The sequence below is a fragment of the Dermacentor albipictus genome, chromosome 1, assembly GCF_038994185.2.
Source record: "Dermacentor albipictus isolate Rhodes 1998 colony chromosome 1, USDA_Dalb.pri_finalv2, whole genome shotgun sequence".
NCBI lineage: Eukaryota > Metazoa > Arthropoda > Arachnida > Ixodida > Ixodidae > Dermacentor > Dermacentor albipictus.
In genome coordinates, this window is record NC_091821.1 from 325,684,251 (window position 1) to 325,703,947 (window position 19,697).

Here is a 19,697-nt window from a genome sequence, read left to right on the forward strand (position 1 = left end):
AACGGCGAAAGCCTACTCTACCTCCTCTTATCATTCGCCTCATCCTCATTGCCTCTTCTCTTTCTCTTCTTTCTTTTAGCCATTACTGCTCACCATTAAGCAATTTTAGTCATTCGTAATCAATTGTGGCCATTACAAGTCGTCGTTAGACATGTCGGTCACACCATAGTCATTAGTAGACGTTACTGGTCACCACTAAGCATATTTAGTCATTTCTAATGAATTGTAGTCATTACAAGTTGTCGCTAGGCATATTGACCATTTCGGAGTGATTAGTAGTGATTACAAGTCATTAGTAGTCATTATTAGAAATTACAAGTCATTATTATCCTCTACGAATCTCTGCTATAACGTTATCATTCACTAGCTATCACTATCAATCATTTTTCATTCTTTAATCTGTCTTCATATGGCGCGATGACGCTTCGGTGGACAATCCGGCGCTCACGTCTGTTGACACAAACTTCACCATGAACATAGAAAGTCTGTTGCCTTAATAAATGTACGCAAACATGTCTGAAATTATTGTGCTGAATGAGACGATTTCTTTATCGCAGCATCGGGTGGAACAGAAACGACGTGAAGGCTAATTGAAAATTCCTATTGCATTTTTGTTGGCTTTATATCGTCACCAGAACTTAAAAAATATAGTGATTCCCATTAGGGGTCCTGACAGTAGCTCCTCAGGATCAGAAGAAGTTCGCTGTCTGTCTGTCTGTCTGTCTGTCTGTCTGTCTGTCTGTCTGTCTGTCTGTCTGTCTGTCTGTCTGTCTGTCTGTCTGTCTGTCTGTCTGTCTGTCTGTCTGTCTGTCTGTCTGTCTGTCTGTCTGTCTGTCTGTCTGTCTGTCTGTCTGTCTGTCTGTCTGTCTGTCTGTCTGTCTGTCTGTCTGTCTGTCTGTCTGTCTGTCTGTCTGTCTGTCTGTCTGTCTGTCTGTCTGTCTGTCTGTCTGTCTGTCTGTCTGTCTGTCTGTCTGTCTGTCTGTCTGTCTGTCTGTCTGTCTGTCTGTCTGTCTGTCTGTCTGTCTGTCTGTCTGTCTGTCTGTCTGTCTGTCTGTCTGTCTGTCTGTCTGTCTGTCTGTCTGTCTGTCTGTCTGTCTGTCTGTCTGTCTGTCTGTCTGTCTGTCTGTCTGTCTGTCTGTCTGTCTGTCTGTCTGTCTGTCTGTCTGTCTGTCTGTCTGTCTGTCTGTCTGTCTGTCTGTCTGTCTGTCTGTCTGTCTGTCTGTCTGTCTGTCTGTCTGTCTGTCTGTCTGTCTGTCTGTCTGTCTGTCTGTCTGTCTGTCTGTCTGTCTGTCTGTCTGTCTGTCTGTCTGTCTGTCTGTCTGTCTGTCTGTCTGTCTGTCTGTCTGTCTGTCTGTCTGTCTGTCTGTCTGTCTGTCTGTCTGTCTGTCTGTCTGTCTGTCTGTCTGTCTGTCTGTCTGTCTGTCTGTCTGTCTGTCTGTCTGTCTGTCTGTCTGTCTGTCTGTCTGTCTGTCTGTCTGTCTGTCTGTCTGTCTGTCTGTCTGTCTGTCTGTCTGTCTGTCTGTCTGTCTGTCTGTCTGTCTGTCTGTCTGTCTGTCTGTCTGTCTGTCTGTCTGTCTGTCTGTCTGTCTGTCTGTCTGTCTGTCTGTCTGTCTGTCTGTCTGTCTGTCTGTCTGTCTGTCTGTCTGTCTGTCTGTCTGTCTGTCTGTCTGTCTGTCTGTCTGTCTGTCTGTCTGTCTGTCTGTCTGTCTGTCTGTCTGTCTGTCTGTCTGTCTGTCTGTCTGTCTGTCTGTGTCTGTCTGTGTCTGTCTGTCTGTCTGTCTGTCTGTCTGTCTGTCTGTCTCTCTCTCTCTCTCTCTCTCTCTCTCTCTCTCTCTGTGTGTGTGTGTGTGTGTTTGTGTGTGTGTGTTAATGCTTTGCAAGCAATGTTAAACAATAATCGACCTGTGTGCGTAATGTTTGTCTAACTTGCGTCTTCATACGCTTGTTTCTTGCTTAAGTGCATTATATGTAATGTATTGATAATGCTAATAAGAAAAATAAAGGAAATGAATGAGGAACGCGCTAAAATTACTTCAATCATTTAGCTTCGTCACTATTGTGGCCATATGAATAGACGTATGTAGAAGCGCCCTATTTTCAACACTGCTTCTTGTCTTCATGTAAACATTAAACATAAAAAACTACCGATATCTGCTTGTCGCGACGTGACAGTCGAAGGCTTCCTTTGCTCCTGCTTTTCTGTCAGTTTCCAAAATCCGCAGCTGTGGACCCTCTCGCAATTGTCGAATAAAGCTCTTTGTGGTGTCCGAAAAAGAAAAGAAAAAGAAAGATCACGACCGAAGCTAGCAAGGGGGGGGGGGGGGTAAACACGTAGTCTCGCGAGAGCGAATCCTGGAAATCCCAAGAAATACGAGAGGCGTCTGGAATCTAATCCTCAAATTTGGAGTTCGCTTTTGCCTTGTTCTTTCTCCTAGCCTCCGAACCTTGCTGGGCCGAATAAGTTGGGCATGGGCACGAGGATTGAGTTGAGGGGCATCGCACAATGAGACCCAGTTATACAAGCACTTCCACCCCTCTCCCTCCGCTCTCCCTTACGATGCATAATCTGCACAGACTTTCGTTCCCGAACCTATGGAAGCCCCATCCATTCGGTGTATAAGTGCGGTGCGCATTCCTATTAATGTTTTTGTTTTAGTTTTTGAGAGCTGGCTTTAGTGTAATTAATTTATATATTGAATGTGTTTAACCTATTCGTGAGAGATGACCTTAAGATTGAGCGTGTTTGACTTATTTATATGAGAGAACGCAAGTTTGGGCATGTTGGTATTCCATTTTACCGTTTTAACGTGCACAAAAGACAGAGAAAGTATGACAATGTCTACGTCTGTCGCACTGTCCCTGTCTTTTTTGTGCGCTAAAAGGCTAAATAGCTTATTTATATGGAAAAGAAAAAACTTTAATATAAGCAAGCCTACCAGCAGGCCTCGCATGCAATTGAGATGGCGAGAATTTGTGGCTTCGTTTTTTATTAAATAACACGGCAACTAATTTCCTGTCAATTTTGTTTGCTTTTTCTACTTTGTTCCATCCTCCAGAACATCGTGATTCTTACCTGCTCGGGACAACGGTCAATAGGTAAGTATTGAGTACGCTGTATTCGTATTTATGCTAAGCAGCTTGCTTTTGGTGTTGTGCAAAATATGTTACTTATACAAGCTCGGTGTGCATATTTTACGTTGATACGACTGACATTGCATTCTCACAATACAGAGTATGCGTGTACGGAAGATGTTCATATACCATGTCTAATGCTTTTTTTTTGTAGTAAGGTAAGATGTGTAAAAATATTCTTTTTTTCTTTCTTTTACAATAGTTTTTCTTCATTCCGTAAAGCAGCATCCCAAGTAAGCTTATCGTTACCCTCAGGATGAATTTTTTTTATGCACAGATTTTGAAACGTTCAATAAAGCTTGCTTCCATGAGTAATAATTTATATCTTTATTCTGATGTGAATGAAAATAATATGGTGAATGCTGTGCCTATTGTACCACAAAAGGGCCACCAGGAGGCGCCCATAATGTTTCCCGTGATAACTATCTTTTATAAAGTTAGGTTGCATTGGGTGAATGTCGAGTCATAAATTCCCTAAGGCAGACGTTCCTTGCTTATGTCAAATAATGTTCATTTCTTCAGTTGAGGTAATTAGATCGAGGTTTATTGGTGCTATAGGACATAGTTATACGTGCAGATGATATTACAAGTACTTCTTTTGGTTCCGTCACAAGAAAGTTTATTTAGCCTGTGCTTAACTTCCATTTTTAAAGATTCATATTTTTTAACACAAGGTTAAGCTACGGCCGGCCTCCACTACGGTGTGTCTCATAATCAGAACGTGGTTTTGGCACATAAAACTTCATAATTTAATTTTTAATAAAAATTGTTGCAAAAAGATAAAAAGTACAGGTGTTGTAGCTAAATTATGGCGTAATAACTATCTCTTAGAAAGACGTTCGATATCTATTAATCGCTCTCGCTTACATCGCGTTTTTCCTTGCTGGTATTCGTTAAAGTGTGGTAGCTAAAGGGATTATGTAAATAATGCGTGATCGTAATATGTGGTGCACTTTTCTTACAGTTCGCATTGGTTCTGAGTCGACATCTGTCGACAGCAGTGCTAGTCAGCAGGGCAGCCGCAGTGATTCCGATTACCAGGTGAGTGGTGCTTCTTTGGCGATGATAATGTACCACAGCGACATGTGACCTTAACTCACTCACTCACTCACTCACTCACTCACTCACTCACTCACTCACTCACTCACTCACTCACTCACTCACTCACTCACTCACTCACTCACTCACTCACTCACTCACTCACTCACTCACTCACTCACTCACTCACTCACTCACTCACTCACTCATTCATTGTCAATTGCTCGCTTGTCGGTAGCTCGCTAAATAAATCAATCGTACGATCAATCAATCAATCAATCAATCAATCGGTCGGTGGAAAACATTAACTCCTTGATGAGTTAATCCCGAGGGGTAACATATTCCAAATTGTTCAGCCGAGGACTGCAGTTACTTTTACAATATATGTGGTAGCAATAACGCAGGTTAAAGATGCCGTTTCAAGTGCATCTCGTATTCAGAGCTGGTATAGAGACGTGATTTCGAGGAACAGGAATATTTGTTTAGGTGCAGAATATTATGAACTAAGAGAGAGAACTTATGACTGCATAATGTCTTAACCGATAGCACACGTGGCTCATGGGACAAATAAAAGATTCCTGGAGGAAGAGTGAGCAATTAAAGGGCTCTGTTTCAAACGCTTCAACAAAATAAAAAGCCTGAAATACGTTTAAAGACAAGAAAATTAGTGCTCTAAGGCATTGCGAATAACAAACCATTTTAAAGCTTTCTTATTTTGCTTTCTTGCGTTTATTGTAGTGCCTACCGAACACTTAACGTTTCACTTGTGAAATCACTCCCTTAATTTAAATTAATTTCCTCATTTGCAGGAAACCCAACAGAAGAATAGTCTTGTTAACTTCCTTGCGATTCCTTACTTCTCTCACTTCCTTAGACCGGAGCTGCACGGCCGCTCTTTATTTAAGAGGAGATGTGGGTCTTAGACCACCAATTTTAATGATCATTATTCTTAGATGTATGATGCTGCAAAGTTGCACATGTATGTAACGTTATCTGCTTATATTGATAATGAGGTCCATTATTTGTTAATCTTCTTTGGTTCTAATTTCAGGCAAGCTTTCTTTAATTATATTATGCGACAATTCGCAAAATATAGTTCTTTAGATTTTGTTAAATAGGGTATCATTGGTTTCCGTATAATATAAAGAATGCCGTATAACCAACGTCATTGTTCTGCGTTACGTAGAACATGAGTTGGCAAGTTTTGTAGTTGAAACTCGTGTGAGTGTTTTTCTGGCACTTAGCTTTCAAGTCTTGCTACTCTTCTTCTCTGTAAGACAGAGTGATCATGTTCGTCTTATGGCATTCTTTAAATCATACAGAAGCCATTCATACCTTATTAGCCGAACTGCAGGAACTGATATCTTGCAAATAATTAAATTATTTAAGAGGAGCTCATATAAAAAAAAATGTACTGCATATTCAAAATCAGCCTATAACTTTGCGTATATGTACAAGTTTTCAACACCATATCTCGAAGCAAAAAATAGAGAGAAATACCAAGCTCTTCTTCCTTAATGTGTAATTAGTATGTACCCAGAAAATCTTCACCGCGTATATGAAACAAGAAGCACAATTTCCTTGATAAGGTTTCAATGTAGCCTCTCGTAGGCGAAAGCCAATCTCTTGTTGATCCGTGAAGTTACGTAAAAGAAAAATACTGTCAGTGGGGACCCCAAATAATACGCTCTGAAGCCCACCACGTGGCCATGGTTTCAAGATTCAACGTCTTGGAGACAATTAACTTTAAGCAAGTCAAGAATGGGCATTTTTGCCTTTTAACTTCGCACTGAAACCATGCTAGTTCCTATTGGTCGTTCGCTTGTTTAGTTTACTAGTCAAAAGCTGAGAGCGAGGTTCTCTGATGAAAGCCGGTGAGGTTTGCCTGGTGGCACGCCTGGTAAACCACTACTGGGAATTGCGACGATAAATGAAATGATTCGCATAAGACAAACGAACCTGCATGCGACAGACACGTGGTACACAAAACATGCATAATTAATTTACCACATTGAGTATCTCACAGAAAAGGTAAACGTGCATTCGCAAATAGCACGGGAGGTAAAGGCGGCACTAGTCCATAGACTAATTAGTACATGTTGTAGCTCAAGATCTGTCCATAAGGTCCTTGAAGGTACTCTGACACTTAGTTAAATCTTACAAATATAATTAAAGCTTCCTGAGAGGAGTCATAGTAACAGATGCAACAGCCTTATGTAATCCTAGAAAAAGTAAAACAAGAATCCTGAAACGTTTCAAGACTGTATAGAACTCACTTCGTTACAAAGAAAGTGAACTGCATTTCTTGTTTCACCCTCGCTGCCGCCATCCGCACTTGTTGACACCTTGCATGGGAACGTTTACTGACGCGTCCCTTTCTGTGTTCGAGTTTCCACGAAGTTCAGTAACACGTTGCCACTGCGCTGAATAGGAAGAGTGCGAAAAGAACGCGAGGGCAGGGAGCCGTGAACGAACACATTGTCTAACTGTACTCTGCACTCTATCTTTATGTCTAAAAAAAAAAAAAAAGACCGCGGTGGCTTACATTGTCTTCTCTAGCCCGTAAAGTCAGTCAACTTGAACGGACGTTTCGGCGAGGGAGAACGCAGCCCCCATGACGCAATGAGTCACGTGACCACTCCAAGCGGGGCCGTACTGTTGCGTTCCCTCGCCGCTACGCTCCCCGCACGAATAAATATAGTAGCGGCTGTCCCAGTTTTTTTCTCAAGGTCGTGCTGGTATCACGCGAGCCGTAGCGCACAGTCGTCCTAACTGGACTGCGCTGGCCGACGGGCATGCGTGCTGTGCGCGGTGTGGATGTGCACTGCCATTCATTGGTGGCAGCCAATGGGAAGCGATCTAGCGGCAGCGCTTATGGGTGAGCTTGCTGTGTTTACATTTGATGTCTCAATGGTTCCGGTGCCCTTCTAGTGAACATCCCTGCTAGATATTTACCATGGTGGGGCTTATAATTTCGCCGAATACAGTGTTGTTTTTCGAGGTAGAGGCATTCCGGACTGTGCTAGTACAAATCCAGACTCACGTGCGTGTAGTCAACCTCATCTCTTTTACTAGTTGCGAGTCCGATTTCAGCAACTTGCTGGATAGAGGACGCGAGATATAGGCTCTTAAACGGAAAGCGGAGAGTTTTGCCGGAGTTCATATGTTCGCTGATTTACTCTGCATTAAGTGTGGGGATAATATTAAATTATACTTGCGATATTATCACGGAAGATCGATAAAAATGTGGTTGATTTTAGAGTAGGTGTATGGAAACTCACTGTTGGCGACGTTGCGTCTCAGCTGCCGTCGTTAAACACGCACAAGGACCCGGGTATGACGTGCCAACTGAAGTTTGAGAGTGAAGCTTAGTTGAAGCATCTAACTTGGTCAATGTTAAACCGGTCTTTTGTAGAAATGAGAGCATTCTGATGGCCACGGCCGAAACAGTATATGGATGACGTGACTGTGTCTCGGCTATGGAGATCAAATCAAATAATGCGCTTTAATGCCCCGAAACGGAGCAGTAGGTTGTAAGGGTCTCTGGAATAGTTTTGATAACTTGGGATTCTCTTACGTGTACTCAGATTTAAGTACCCGAGCTTTGTTTACAATACGCCTCCATCGGAATGCGGCGCCGTCTCCGGGGATCGAGCCTGCGAGCTCAGGCTCGGCAGCAGAACGCCACAGTCATCGTGGAGCCCTCACGACGGGTCTCCACGACGACGAGAAAGCAGCCGACATGTGAGCTCACGACTACGCCATCGATAAATTCGAGGGAAATTTTGTCTGTTAGGGTGAGATATAATGGCATTTATTAATGCATGCAACAGAATCAACGCTGAGTGAGGATAATAAAGTACGTGTGTAAATTTCAAGCAGACTGACTAAGCTTGCAACCTGTTCTGCCTACTTTCTTGCTTTCGCATATAAGCTTTTATAGCATGGTTATGGATTGAAATAAATGTTGCAGAATTGCTTCAAATACATTTTCTTGTTACAAGGCCAATCACTGTTTCTAATTCGTTATTCCATGCCTTCGCTTCCTCGAGACTGCATTTTTAAACTCCGGACCTGTTTCTTTCCAGTCAAGTAGAGTCCATAGAGCGAGAACACCAAATTTAACCAGTTAAGTGTTAAATGCTTCAGCAGGCCGGGTAAATGTTTAGACGTATATACCTATCTTTCTGTTAGGACTTCAATGGACATGAAGCCGCTTATTGCAGCTTCGAATTTTCATCTAAGGCAGTGTATGTTGGCGCAACCGGCTGACTGACGATTAAGTAATTTGGGTCAAATACAACGGCAGCAATGATCCTCAGGCACGATAAAGCGTCAGTAAGTGAACGACGTGATAGAGCGCAGTAAAAAAAAAACTGTTTCAGTGTTCGTCACAAATATGGCAATTATGTCGATGAGAATTAATTAAGGCCGAGTGGTGGAGTGCAAAACTTGCTAGTTTACGTTTATTTCTATGCTCTCCATTTGAAGAAGCCTCTATCTTTAAAATACATAGTTGCACATGAAGAAAGTTTAGCGAGTGAAGTTTCTAGTGGGAAGTTTCTAGGCAAGTATGTAGGCGAACTTGAACTTTCAGATTATAATACATTTGTGAACCTTGGTGAGCAGTCACAAATTACCGGCGAACGTGCTTTTATAGCTCTTTATCTAAACTGATATTTATTCACGCTCAGAAAAAGCGGTCCTTGCAGCCTGCAGTGACCAGAGGCAGCACACCACAATGAATATAGAAAAATCGAGGCTCGAACGAATGCTCCTGTATGCATAGTTTCACGCTGAATATACTACAGGTCAACCAGGTGCTTGTGTAAATGTACCACCGCAACGGCACTTTATTCGCCCTGTAAATAATCACTAGCATCCACAGATCTCGCTAAACTCTGCCCCTTTTGCTTCCAACAACCTTCTGGTTACTTGTTTCAACCAATAATAGTCACCTCAAATTTGCTGTATGGCAGTGACAGACCTCATTTACTTTCAAATTGATCCTGTCGTACTCCTTTCAGAACATTACATATATACCCAGAATGCTTAAATATATCTAATATAGTCACCGAGGGGAAGGGGCACTACACAAGAGCCATCCAGATGTAGCGACACGCTTATGCACGAGTGACAAGAATTAGTTACGCACTCAAGATTACATAACGCAATGATAGGTACCCCTCAACGTAAAACACTACCACTGCTAGTAAGCAAATTGTTTGCGAACAGCACGCACAACACAGCTAATTCACAAAGGACGCTACAGTTACTTTTCCCCCCTCATCCAGAGCTCATCAAGAGAGAGAGAGGATGTAAATTATAGAAAGGCAGGGAGGTTAACCATAGTTAAAGCCTCCGGTTTGCTACCCTGCACTAGAGGAAGGGAAAAGGGAAGTAAAGACGGAAAGAAGAGTGGGGACAAAAGAAAGCCGGGAAAAAAAAGATGAAGGGGACGGGATGGGATTATTATAGTCTTTCTAATAGGGAACTGCCACGTCAAAAGGTCAACAAAGCCTTGACCGACTTTCGGTGCGATGGCAGTTCGTGTGGGCATTCCAAGACTCTGTTCTGAAAGTGGCCTGTCGTCAAGGCGTGCCAACACGGCCGCTAGTGATAGCTGGTGCGTGCTGTATCGAGAACAGTGGAAAAGTGCGCGTTCAATAGTCTCCTCGCCGCCACAGTGACTGCAAGCCGCGCTCTCGTCCATACCTACTCTGAAGGCGAAAAATCTTGTGAAAGCGACAACAAGCCACAGTCGGCAAAGCACTGCTGTCTTGAGTTGAGAAAGTCCAGATGGGGGTCGGAGGGACGGGTCCAGTCAGTGTAGACGTGTGTGCTTCAACCTTGGTCTGCTTAATTTGCAAGCACACGAATTTTCATTGCTGCGCCTGTTCTTGAGAATGGAATCGAGTCTTGCAAGCACTCCTCACGTGCACAACATGCTGTTGCATAGGCATGTTCATTGTCCATTATGCCACAGTGGCTTGGAATCCACTGCAACGTGGTGTCGTGTCCTTGCTCGACGAGGTAGTGAAGCAGCAGTCTAATTTCTAGAACTAGTTGTTTGTGGGGTCCGCCGCGTAAGGCAGAAACCAAACAATGAAGAGCAGCATTCAAGTCACTCAACACGCTCCATTTCTTGGGAGCTCACCAAGAAACAAGCGGTAGCCTGGCGCCTCCTGCAAACAAACATGTATCGTAACCCGGTGGCTTGCATCAGATTCTATCAAGGGCAATACAATGATCAGTGTAAATTATGTATGGGAAGGGCGCATCTGTCACATATTCTATGGACCAATTCTAAGGCGGCTCCTCTCGAGGGCCGCAAAATTCAAAACCGGCAGCAGTGGGAGACCCTGCTACTCAGCTCAAACCAGCGAGACCAGGTCTGGGCCGTCCAGCTGGCCGAAGCTGCCACTGAGACACAGGGGATCTCGGCCGTCTGCTAGGCGGAAGAGGCTGCGCACGCCCTCATGATTGCTGGCAATATTAAAAGCTAACTCTCTCTCTCTTTCTCTCTCTCTCTCTTTCAACGAACCCATACCAAATCGGAGAAAAGAAAAATCAAACTCCTACCCATCACTTTCAGGGTTGCCTAACAACAGCGCCAGATCTCCCTTTAGTGTTTTATAGACCCAGACACTGCATGCGGATATACATATTTCCTCGTGTGCAAAAGCGTGTTCTTCAATATGCTATTGCTTGCGATTGTGACAATGATAGGCAATGCGAGAAATCAAACAAAATACTCGCGTGTGCGCATAAACACCGCTGCAAATCAGGCCGGGCCGTTCCTCTGTGTCGAAGTCCTGTGGCGTAGCCTCCACTCAAAGTATCCTTCGTGTGAGCTACTCAACCTGAACGTTCCCCCGTGTCCCGGGCAAGCATAACTGCTTGTATCAGGGTATGTTACGTCTCAAGTATATGCACTCTTGCTACTTATTCTGCGAGCCCAGTGCGGGGAGAGCCTTAGGTTGATTAGTTCATACAAAGGATGCCTTGAACGAAGATTACGTAACATGTCTGCGACACGCAGGAAATAGCCGGCCTGAATCGCAGCAGCGATTTTGAGCGCACGCGCGCATTTCGTTTTTTTTTGCTTCATTGGTCATTCTCAATATACCGGGATCAATACCTGTCAAGCGGACACAGGGTCTCTCTCTCTCTCTCTCTCTCTTCTAATATATATATATATATATATATATATATATATATATATATATATATATATATATATATATTGTTTCTACATACTGGAGCCCCATAGGAGGGCTATTAATAGCCCTACTATGCACTCCTGCAAGTGGGTGAAAACAGGGGTGAACAAAAAATAAAGTGCAATCAACAATGACTCTTCCAACATTTGTACGACAGTCAAAGAACTGGAAAATTGCTTTCATAGATTCTTAAAAGCAGCGAATCAGCGCAATACATACACATAAAGTATAAGGTAAACCTAATTTAGGTAGTTACACACACTGGTTTTCATAGTGAGCATTTTCGAATTCACTTATCAGGAGTGATCGAAAGCAGCCAGGTAAGGAATTCCATACTGCTATAGTGTGGGGAAAGAAGCTGTATACTTCAAAGTATTTGTACGGGCATAGAAAGGGTTAAGATTAAGCTCGTGGAAGTTGCGCGTGCAAGAAGGCTTGGTGAAAGACATGCACACTGTGTTGAAGTATTATAGATGTTGTGCAAACATTTTAATGATTCCGAATCACAACGTACTGAAAGTAATGTAAGTTTCAGCGCAGGGAGGGCAGACGAGGGTGAAAAATAGCGGTCATACCGGGGAAAGTGGAACGAACGGTTTTTTTCGGAACTGCATCTCGTTTGATTATGTTATTTTGGTTATGGGGTGACCAGTCTGTGGCGGCATAATCGATAGCGGAGCGAGCAAGAGTTTTATACATTAAGAGTTTAGTTGCCTTCGGACCCTTTTGCATGGCACAGCATAGGTATCGAAGTTGTTTTAGAGCCTTTGAACCTGTTTGGTCAATGTGTGCAGTCCATGAGAGATTGTGAGTAACTGTTACGCCAAGGTATTTGTGTTGTCGAACTGTGGTTAAAGGTGATCCATTCAAGGAATATGTCGCAAATACAGATGCCCCTCTTTTCGTGAAGGACAAAGCAACCGTTTCTTTTAAAAATGATGTTCATTTCCCATTTTTCCCACTAGCACCGAAAGAGACAAAAAAATCGTTCAGTCGCATGTAACTGGTTGCAGAGTGAATCACGTCGTATAAGACGCAATCGTCAGCATAAAGACGAATGCTGGAAGAAACATTTTTTGGTAGGTCATTGACATAAATTAAAAACAATAAAGGACCCAGGAAGGATCCTTGAGGAACCCCAGAGCCTACTTCAAGAATGGATGACCTTGCAGAACTAAAGTCGACGTATTGGGACCGGTTGGAAAAGAAACTAGCAATCCATTCAACCAGCGGGAATTTTTTAGTATCGCATTCAATTTTGCAAGAGGTGAGGATGACGTAATGAATCGAAAGCTTTAGAAAAATCATTGAAGATAGTGTCAATTTGTTTACTGACATAAAATTGATAAGCGATGTCATGGGTGAGGTTGATTAACAGCGTGATAGTAGTGAAACCCCGTCTAAATCTATGCTGAACATTAGTTAGAATGTTGTTCGACTCAAGAAAATCTATTGTGTGTTTGTAAATGACATGTTCCAGCACATGTTCCAGCATATATAAACCACGTGACTGCGCTCATGGGCTATCGTATTGCGCAGAAACCACCGTGTGCGCGGACCATGGCGAAGTGAGCGGCCGCCGCTCTAGGCAAGGGCTACACAGTGCGTCAGCATCTATGGCGGTGGCACATGGAAAGGAAGCGCCTCCGTCCCTAATAAGCGATAGCCTCGAGGCACGGTTGAAAGCGCGACAATAAGACAGTGCTCGAGCGTAGTCACGTGCTTTAATTTCATATTTCGCGGGCTTTCTTTAAACGCCGGAAAAAGAAAAGAAAAATTGCAGCGTAGCACGTTGCCACGTTGTCACAAAAAATTGTATCGGTCGTTTCTAAACTCCCTCTACAACGCTACGAAACGCACTTGACTCTACAGGGAATATTAAACATGTATCATAATTATTCTTAATTAACTAATCAAGAGGAACATAAAGATAATCTAAAGAGCGCCACACGACGGCAAATGATCGTTGGTTTCATTCAGCTGTGGTTGCCACTTTTTTAAGATCATTGGTTCAAGTTACCTGAAACATCCTGTGTGCACAGGGTGTTCTACGTAACTTTCGCCGCACTTTAAATAATATAATAATGGTACCTAGCTGGACAGAACCAAGGTATTGTTGTTCGCCGTCGCTTCGGGATACTCAGATTATTTTTGACAGCCTGCCTAATTACATAATTACTCGTAACGAATTATTCGATTTCTCAAATATTTTAATTAAGTTAAAAGTGTCTGAGAAAATTGTAGAGCAGCATAAAAAACTCCCGATAGAGCTTCTGTTGCTCAATAGGTTCTGCATAAAAGTGTTTTACCGAAAGTCAAAGAAGCCCGCGAATACACGCAAAGTTCCTCGAGCGGCCAGTCTCGCGGCAATTTTGTATGCATGTCGAAAGTTTCACACACTTAAAACACTTAAAACATTCACAGAATTTGTTTTAAGTGGATCTGCCTTGCAACTCATGGGACAAACTCATAAATTGGAATATGCGCATAACGTAATTAGTTAATGAACCTAATTCGTGATGGTATACTGGAGAATCTTATTAATTAATTAAGACTAATTATGTAATTATAGGCGGAATGCAAAAAAATAATCTGAGTATCTCCAAGCGACGGCAAAAACATTACCTTGGTTCTGTCCAGCTACGTGGCATTTGGATATTTTTATATCTTGGTGCATGATAGTTGGGACACCCTGCACATCGGTTGGCTTGCAGTAGTTCAAACACGCACGTTGCACGTTGCACGACACAACGATTGCTGTTAGCGCACAGACATCCGCTGGTCATTCGGGCATCGTTTAAACATGTAAATTGTGTGAACATGCAAAGTTTTCAAACAATTTAAATGTTCGAACATGTAACAGTGCACCTCTGCGTATGCAATTCGTCTTCCGTTTGAACAGTTTTAATACACGCAACACTCTAACAGAACACAAACAACCAGTGTTTACAAATAACTGTGCGCGCGAATCTTTTGTTCTTGCTGTAATAGCAAGTATGAGGACACTCGAGGCGTGTTCCCGCTGTTGCAGTTGCCGTCCTGTCTCGGGGCGACGGTGCATACGGGGTCCCCGCGCCCTGCGTCGAAAATCACGTGGTCTACTGTGGTTGCCTGGGCGAGCGCGAGAGAGGGAGACGAGATGGCTCGTGCCTTGATACGCGCTGTCTTTCCGCGCGTCAATGCAATGTGCTGACTTTCGTAGGCGCGGCGCAGTTGAAAGGGTGAAAGGAACGGCAGCACGGAACGTTCGCCTTGGGACAAGCCCGTGTGATCCCCACCGCAGGCGCTGCTCCTCGCGCCAACTTTGTGTCCACTAGTGCTCGCGCTCATCTAATGAACCCCGGGATACTCGAGGGATTTATTTCTAATGATATTAGCGTTTTACGCGTGGCCAGTAGTGGTTTTATAGCGGTGACCCGCCCGCGTTAACATCGGGATCGGCTGGCTGTGAACGGTGGATGAGAATAAATAGGATATAGAATAAAGCCAAAGCAATCCTAACATTATAGCACCCTTCTCCGTGTGTGTTTTTGCACGCGTGAGAACAGGCGTGTTAATAAGCGCGTTCTATCGGCAGTATAAGCTGCCCATAAATTTACGAGTCTTGATTCGACCTTTGGGCGAAACTGCATTTTTTCCTAATCGGTTGCTACATTACTTTTTGGGGATTTAACTGTGAAGTTGCAAACTGTTTCTTCGACTGTGGTGTCGACAAAGCTGCTACGTGGAAGCCAACCATTTGCGCCATAGGCTCGCGTGAAGTAGCTTTGCTCAGGCGTCACCGTCGCGTATGTTACACAAATGCATGCCAGGGAGCTCAGAGGCCGATGTTGCCTGCGAACTTCAGCTGCTGACACGACAGGGCACTGAGTGTGTGTATGCGCCGGGCGAATGCCAAATTGGAAGGATTTCGATACACAAGACAGATTTACTTCGAGGTAGCGTCGTTGAGCGCAAAATACGGGCGGGAAGAAACGGAGTGGACTGGACACTTGGCGTTAAGCTTACAGCAAGCAGAACTCCGCTCACATGGAGGAAGAGAAGACAGAAAAGTGCCTGTTGCACTACATGAGGCACCAACTGGCCCAGCAGTCTAAGCTTCTGAACTTAACTTCGAGGTTTTGAAGAATGCACGTAGTTTTTTATTTTTAGATCTGAGAGCTTGCGCAGTCAATGATAACGAAAGGCGACGTCTTAGAAAACTACGCAATCTAGAGTCAACCTCACAATTTTACGGAACACGAGATCTGAGGAAAAGCTCCATGTCTGTGCCAGCCTCACAACGCAGCCTAGTATTCGCATTTACAGCTTCCACCAGAACATGTGAACAACATATTGATGTTCGATTTTACTGACTACTGTTACAGGCTACTCGGAAATTGGATGCTTCGTGTGCTCCCGTGGTCAGTAAACATTTATGATTGTATATGCATGCAATTACGAAAGTACACAAGTGGTCTGGTGGGAATAGTCTGCACATTGACGTCAAGGTCTCACGCCGGAGAAATATCTGATAACCTGCATAGCCATTTTTAAAGAAAGGTTTAAAAATGTAAGGGTAATTAAACATAATAGTGTGTGTCGCAAAGTACACAGTTAGCAAATACTGTGTTTTAAAAGCCGACCTAAGGTACATCCCTACATTTCCTTAATGTTACCTAGGGGTCGGTGTGGTTACCGAGAAAGTTATTTAGGGTGGAAGTGCTGCGATGCGAACACCATTTGAAGTTCCTTTGCAGGTGCATGCTGAATCAGTCTCTCTCTCTATTTCGCTTTTTACTTACCAAATCGAAAAAATAAGAATTCGCAGAGTGCTGCGCAGCTTTCAGAGGTTACACATCAGTCAACAGCGAGCAAATTTTATGGTCCATTTTCAGAAAGTCGCGGGTTCGGCACCAATCGCAGCGCATTCGTTTCGTCTGTCATTTACATAAGATGTAGTTGTCATTGGGAGGACGTGAGTAATATTGTGGGTTCTTGCTGGCGAATAAACACTGCGAGTTAACAATCGTCTTTCGTACCCTCCCTCACGATTGTGTTGATTTGCACTATTTTATGTCACTCGTACAACACACTAGGCGATCAGAATGTTTCGCTGCATGATGAACATTTTCTGTTGTGGTTGTGCGAGACACGACTTGGCAGCTTTGGGGAGGACTGCGGCATAAACAGTCGTTCATTGCAAAATACTGAGAAGTAAGTTAGAAGAGAAGGAAGCATTGCACGGTTCTCTGCTGCGTCTTTCCGCAGAGCAAGAACGACAGTTCTGAGCTGTCGTCGATGACCGAGGGCTCCCCGCCGACTTCGGCGCGGGGGCCGGAGCAGCGGACGAGCGGCGACGTCGGCGCTGCCCTGGCCTTCTCCCAGCGGCTGCAATGCACCGAGTGCGTCCAGTGCGCCCTCATGGAGGACGCCGTGCAGCGTTTGGAGGCCAGCCGACGGGAGGCCGGACTGAAGCTGCGCAGCTACGAAGCGCAGATCCGCTCGCTGCAGCAGGCGAGTTCCTGCGCATATACCACACTGTATCATCCGCAGCAGCATTCTGCTATATCGTGACAAACTTATCCGGAGTCAACGGCCACATGAAGTGCCTTAAAGTCGATTCGAAGCACCACTTCACCACCGCGCGTTTCTTCGCTAGGAAAACAGCGTGAAGCTCTTTTGCCAGAGCGTTAAATTTTGGGCTGAATAAAACAGTTATACTACTAGTACTACTACGAGGGCACCGTGATAACCGTGAGGACTTGCCACAACATCGAGACAACGACTGGAAGTGAGACTTTTTCGCGGGTTTAGAATTTCCCAATGTTTACTCCTCTGTACCTCTAATATACGATCTAAAACTTGTCAGAGCCACTCAACGCAGTCATGATGGCGGGGTTAGGGATTATTCAGAAAAGCGGATATTTCCCAACCTTACCTGGCAGTGGAATGCCTATGTTCAGCCCTGTGTAGCGGGCTGCTGTGCGCAACTCCTTTATTATTATTATTATTATTATTATTATTATTATTATTATTATTATTATTATTATTATTATTATTATTATTATTATTTGTGCGCCACGAAGTATACTGTCATAGGCCCGTCGAACACTGGTATGAGGATTTAGGATGTGGAGTTTTGGCTGGGAAGGTCGTCTACCGAACGGCTTTGCAGTGGCGGCCAGGAACTCGATGCCACGCGGGTACGCGTGGTAGCGTTTTGTGTCGTTAGTTGAATAAATTTGGCTAATTTAGCATACAGATTGAAACATTTCACTGTTAACAGAACAAGGACATTAGAAGAAAGGCGCACGCTAGAAAGTCTTGCGCTCTTAGACGCTCCAGTTCCCTTCACATTTAACTTCTTATATTAGGAACCAACATGCACACATCAATATTTTTGTAGTTCACATTGTCTCAAATCAGCTGATTTCTTTCATGTGGACAAGGCTCGATAGTATCTTGTGTGTCCCGACTGAACTTTATTAATATAAATAACGACCGACGTACATGTTGTACGTTCCCTTTATTCGTACGAATAGTTTAACGAAGCGCAGAAAAACCATCACGAATAGTGTTAGCGCCGGGTGCTTCCTTTCGAAATGGGAGCTTTATGAACCAGGATATGCTTTCCACCACAAAGAAGCAAACCATCAGTGGATGCTCTTTGGACGCTACGATGAAAGTTCAAATTCTGCGCGTCTAATCTCAAAGAGCGAATATATATACATATATACATAATATATATATATATATATATATATATATATATTGAAAGAACATATAAAAAAAGGAATTAAAATGAGCCGGAAAGATAAAAAAATGAGAACAGCCTTAGCTGGAAAGGTCATTCCCGAGAGCGGTGATACTGAACTTTCGACACTCTAAAAAATGTTGCACCCTTTGGGGCTTATCTTGTGCCCAAACAATAATTGTCATCTGCCTTGCTTGCGTTCTCTCTCTTGAAAACTCTGCGCTCGCTACTTTCCTGTCGAGAATGCTTTGTCAAGCCGATAACGCGCAAGCCTTCCGTGACGAGGAAGTGTCGGGTTCGCAGCGTTCGGGAAAGGAACTGCGGCCAAGACAGACGACGGTTATTGATTGGCGACAAAATACAATCCAAAGAGTGCAAACTTTTTTCTAGAGTGAACGCTGACATCCGCACGGGTCATTGAGGAACGCGGCTGACCGTACAACGGTGGCAGCGCGGCAGCAAATCAGCGGTAGCTCGGCGAAGCCCCGTCGAAGGGCGGCTGTCATCCTTTGCGCGAACGCTTCGTCAACTCGGCGACGGCGTAGCCCGCGGGTCGCCGAGCGCGCTACGCGAGATTGTGCGGCCGTGCGCAAGCGACACAGTTTCGCAACGGCGCGCTGTCCCGTTGGGCTCGCCCTCTCACTCTGCCGGTTGCGCAGGCCTGCTGCTCGGCGGAGGCGACGCTGCGTGACGAGAAGGCGCTGCACGCCGTGACGCGCCAGGAGCTGGGCCGGGTGCTGGACCGGCTCAGGTTCTACACGGGCTCCAGGACCGCCGTCTCCTCCTCGTCGTCGGCAGCTCTCAAAGACTACAGGTGCGTGCGTTCCGCTTTCGGTGCTAACCGGTGCGGTTGCGCGAGGAGCGAGAATCGGGGAACTGGTGCGAAATTATGGGGCACACGTTACGCAGCGCACAGTGGCGCTACTGGAGAACGAGGTCGCGGGTTCGATTCGCGATCGTGGCGGCTGCGTCTCGACGGGAGTGGAATGCCAGAAGGCTCCAATGCCAGAAGAAGAAACCGAGGGGGTCAAAATTTATCCGGAGCCCTCAGCTACGGCGTCCCCGATTACCCACGGTGCCCCCTCTCCCACCCCTCCCCCACCCTGATTCGGTGCACACTTTGAGAAAAGAAAAAAATGCTATGAATGAGGCCAACATACATGCAGTAACATATTGTAACGTACATAATTATGCTAATCCAACTAGCCTGCCAGCATATCATCTACATTTACAGAAACTCCTCCCCAGAGACCCTCGGGTACCAAAACAAAAGTAATTAAATAAGTATGGTATTCATCATCGCGCACAATGACGTAGACAACTAACCTTTCATTTTGTTTGCATTGTGGATTGCGCGTGATTAAGCACAATAGCAAGCAGTTTTAGGAACAGCTGATGCAAATGACTTCGCATGCTTAACGGGTCCGGGTAGGGACGCACGTCACAAGAACGTGACACACACACAAACGCGTGTGCGTGTGTGTGTGTGTATGTGTGTGTGTGTGTGTGTGCGTGCGTGCGTGCGTGCGTGCGTGCGTGCGTGTGTGTGTGTGTGTGTGTGTGTGTGT

The 19,697-nt window shown here is 44.6% G+C and overlaps 1 protein-coding gene across 10 annotated transcripts in view; it reads left to right on the top strand.

Annotated features, from left to right (window-relative positions):
• Positions 1-19,697, top strand: part of LOC135910189 (uncharacterized) — a 328,772-nt gene that overhangs the window by 241,832 nt on the left and 67,243 nt on the right. For 9 of the 10 annotated variants that reach the window (XM_070531648.1, XM_070531652.1, XM_070531644.1 and 6 more), the window contains exons 3-6: positions 3,057-3,096; positions 4,097-4,173; positions 16,644-16,889; positions 18,789-18,943. In XM_070531648.1, coding sequence (XP_070387749.1) covers positions 3,057-3,096; positions 4,097-4,173; positions 16,644-16,889; positions 18,789-18,943 — 518 coding nt within the window. Of the gene's footprint in view, positions 1-2,554; positions 2,626-3,056; positions 3,097-4,096; positions 4,174-16,643; positions 16,890-18,788; positions 18,944-19,697 lie in introns of those variants that run through there. The other variant, XM_070531653.1, reaches the window with a different exon arrangement.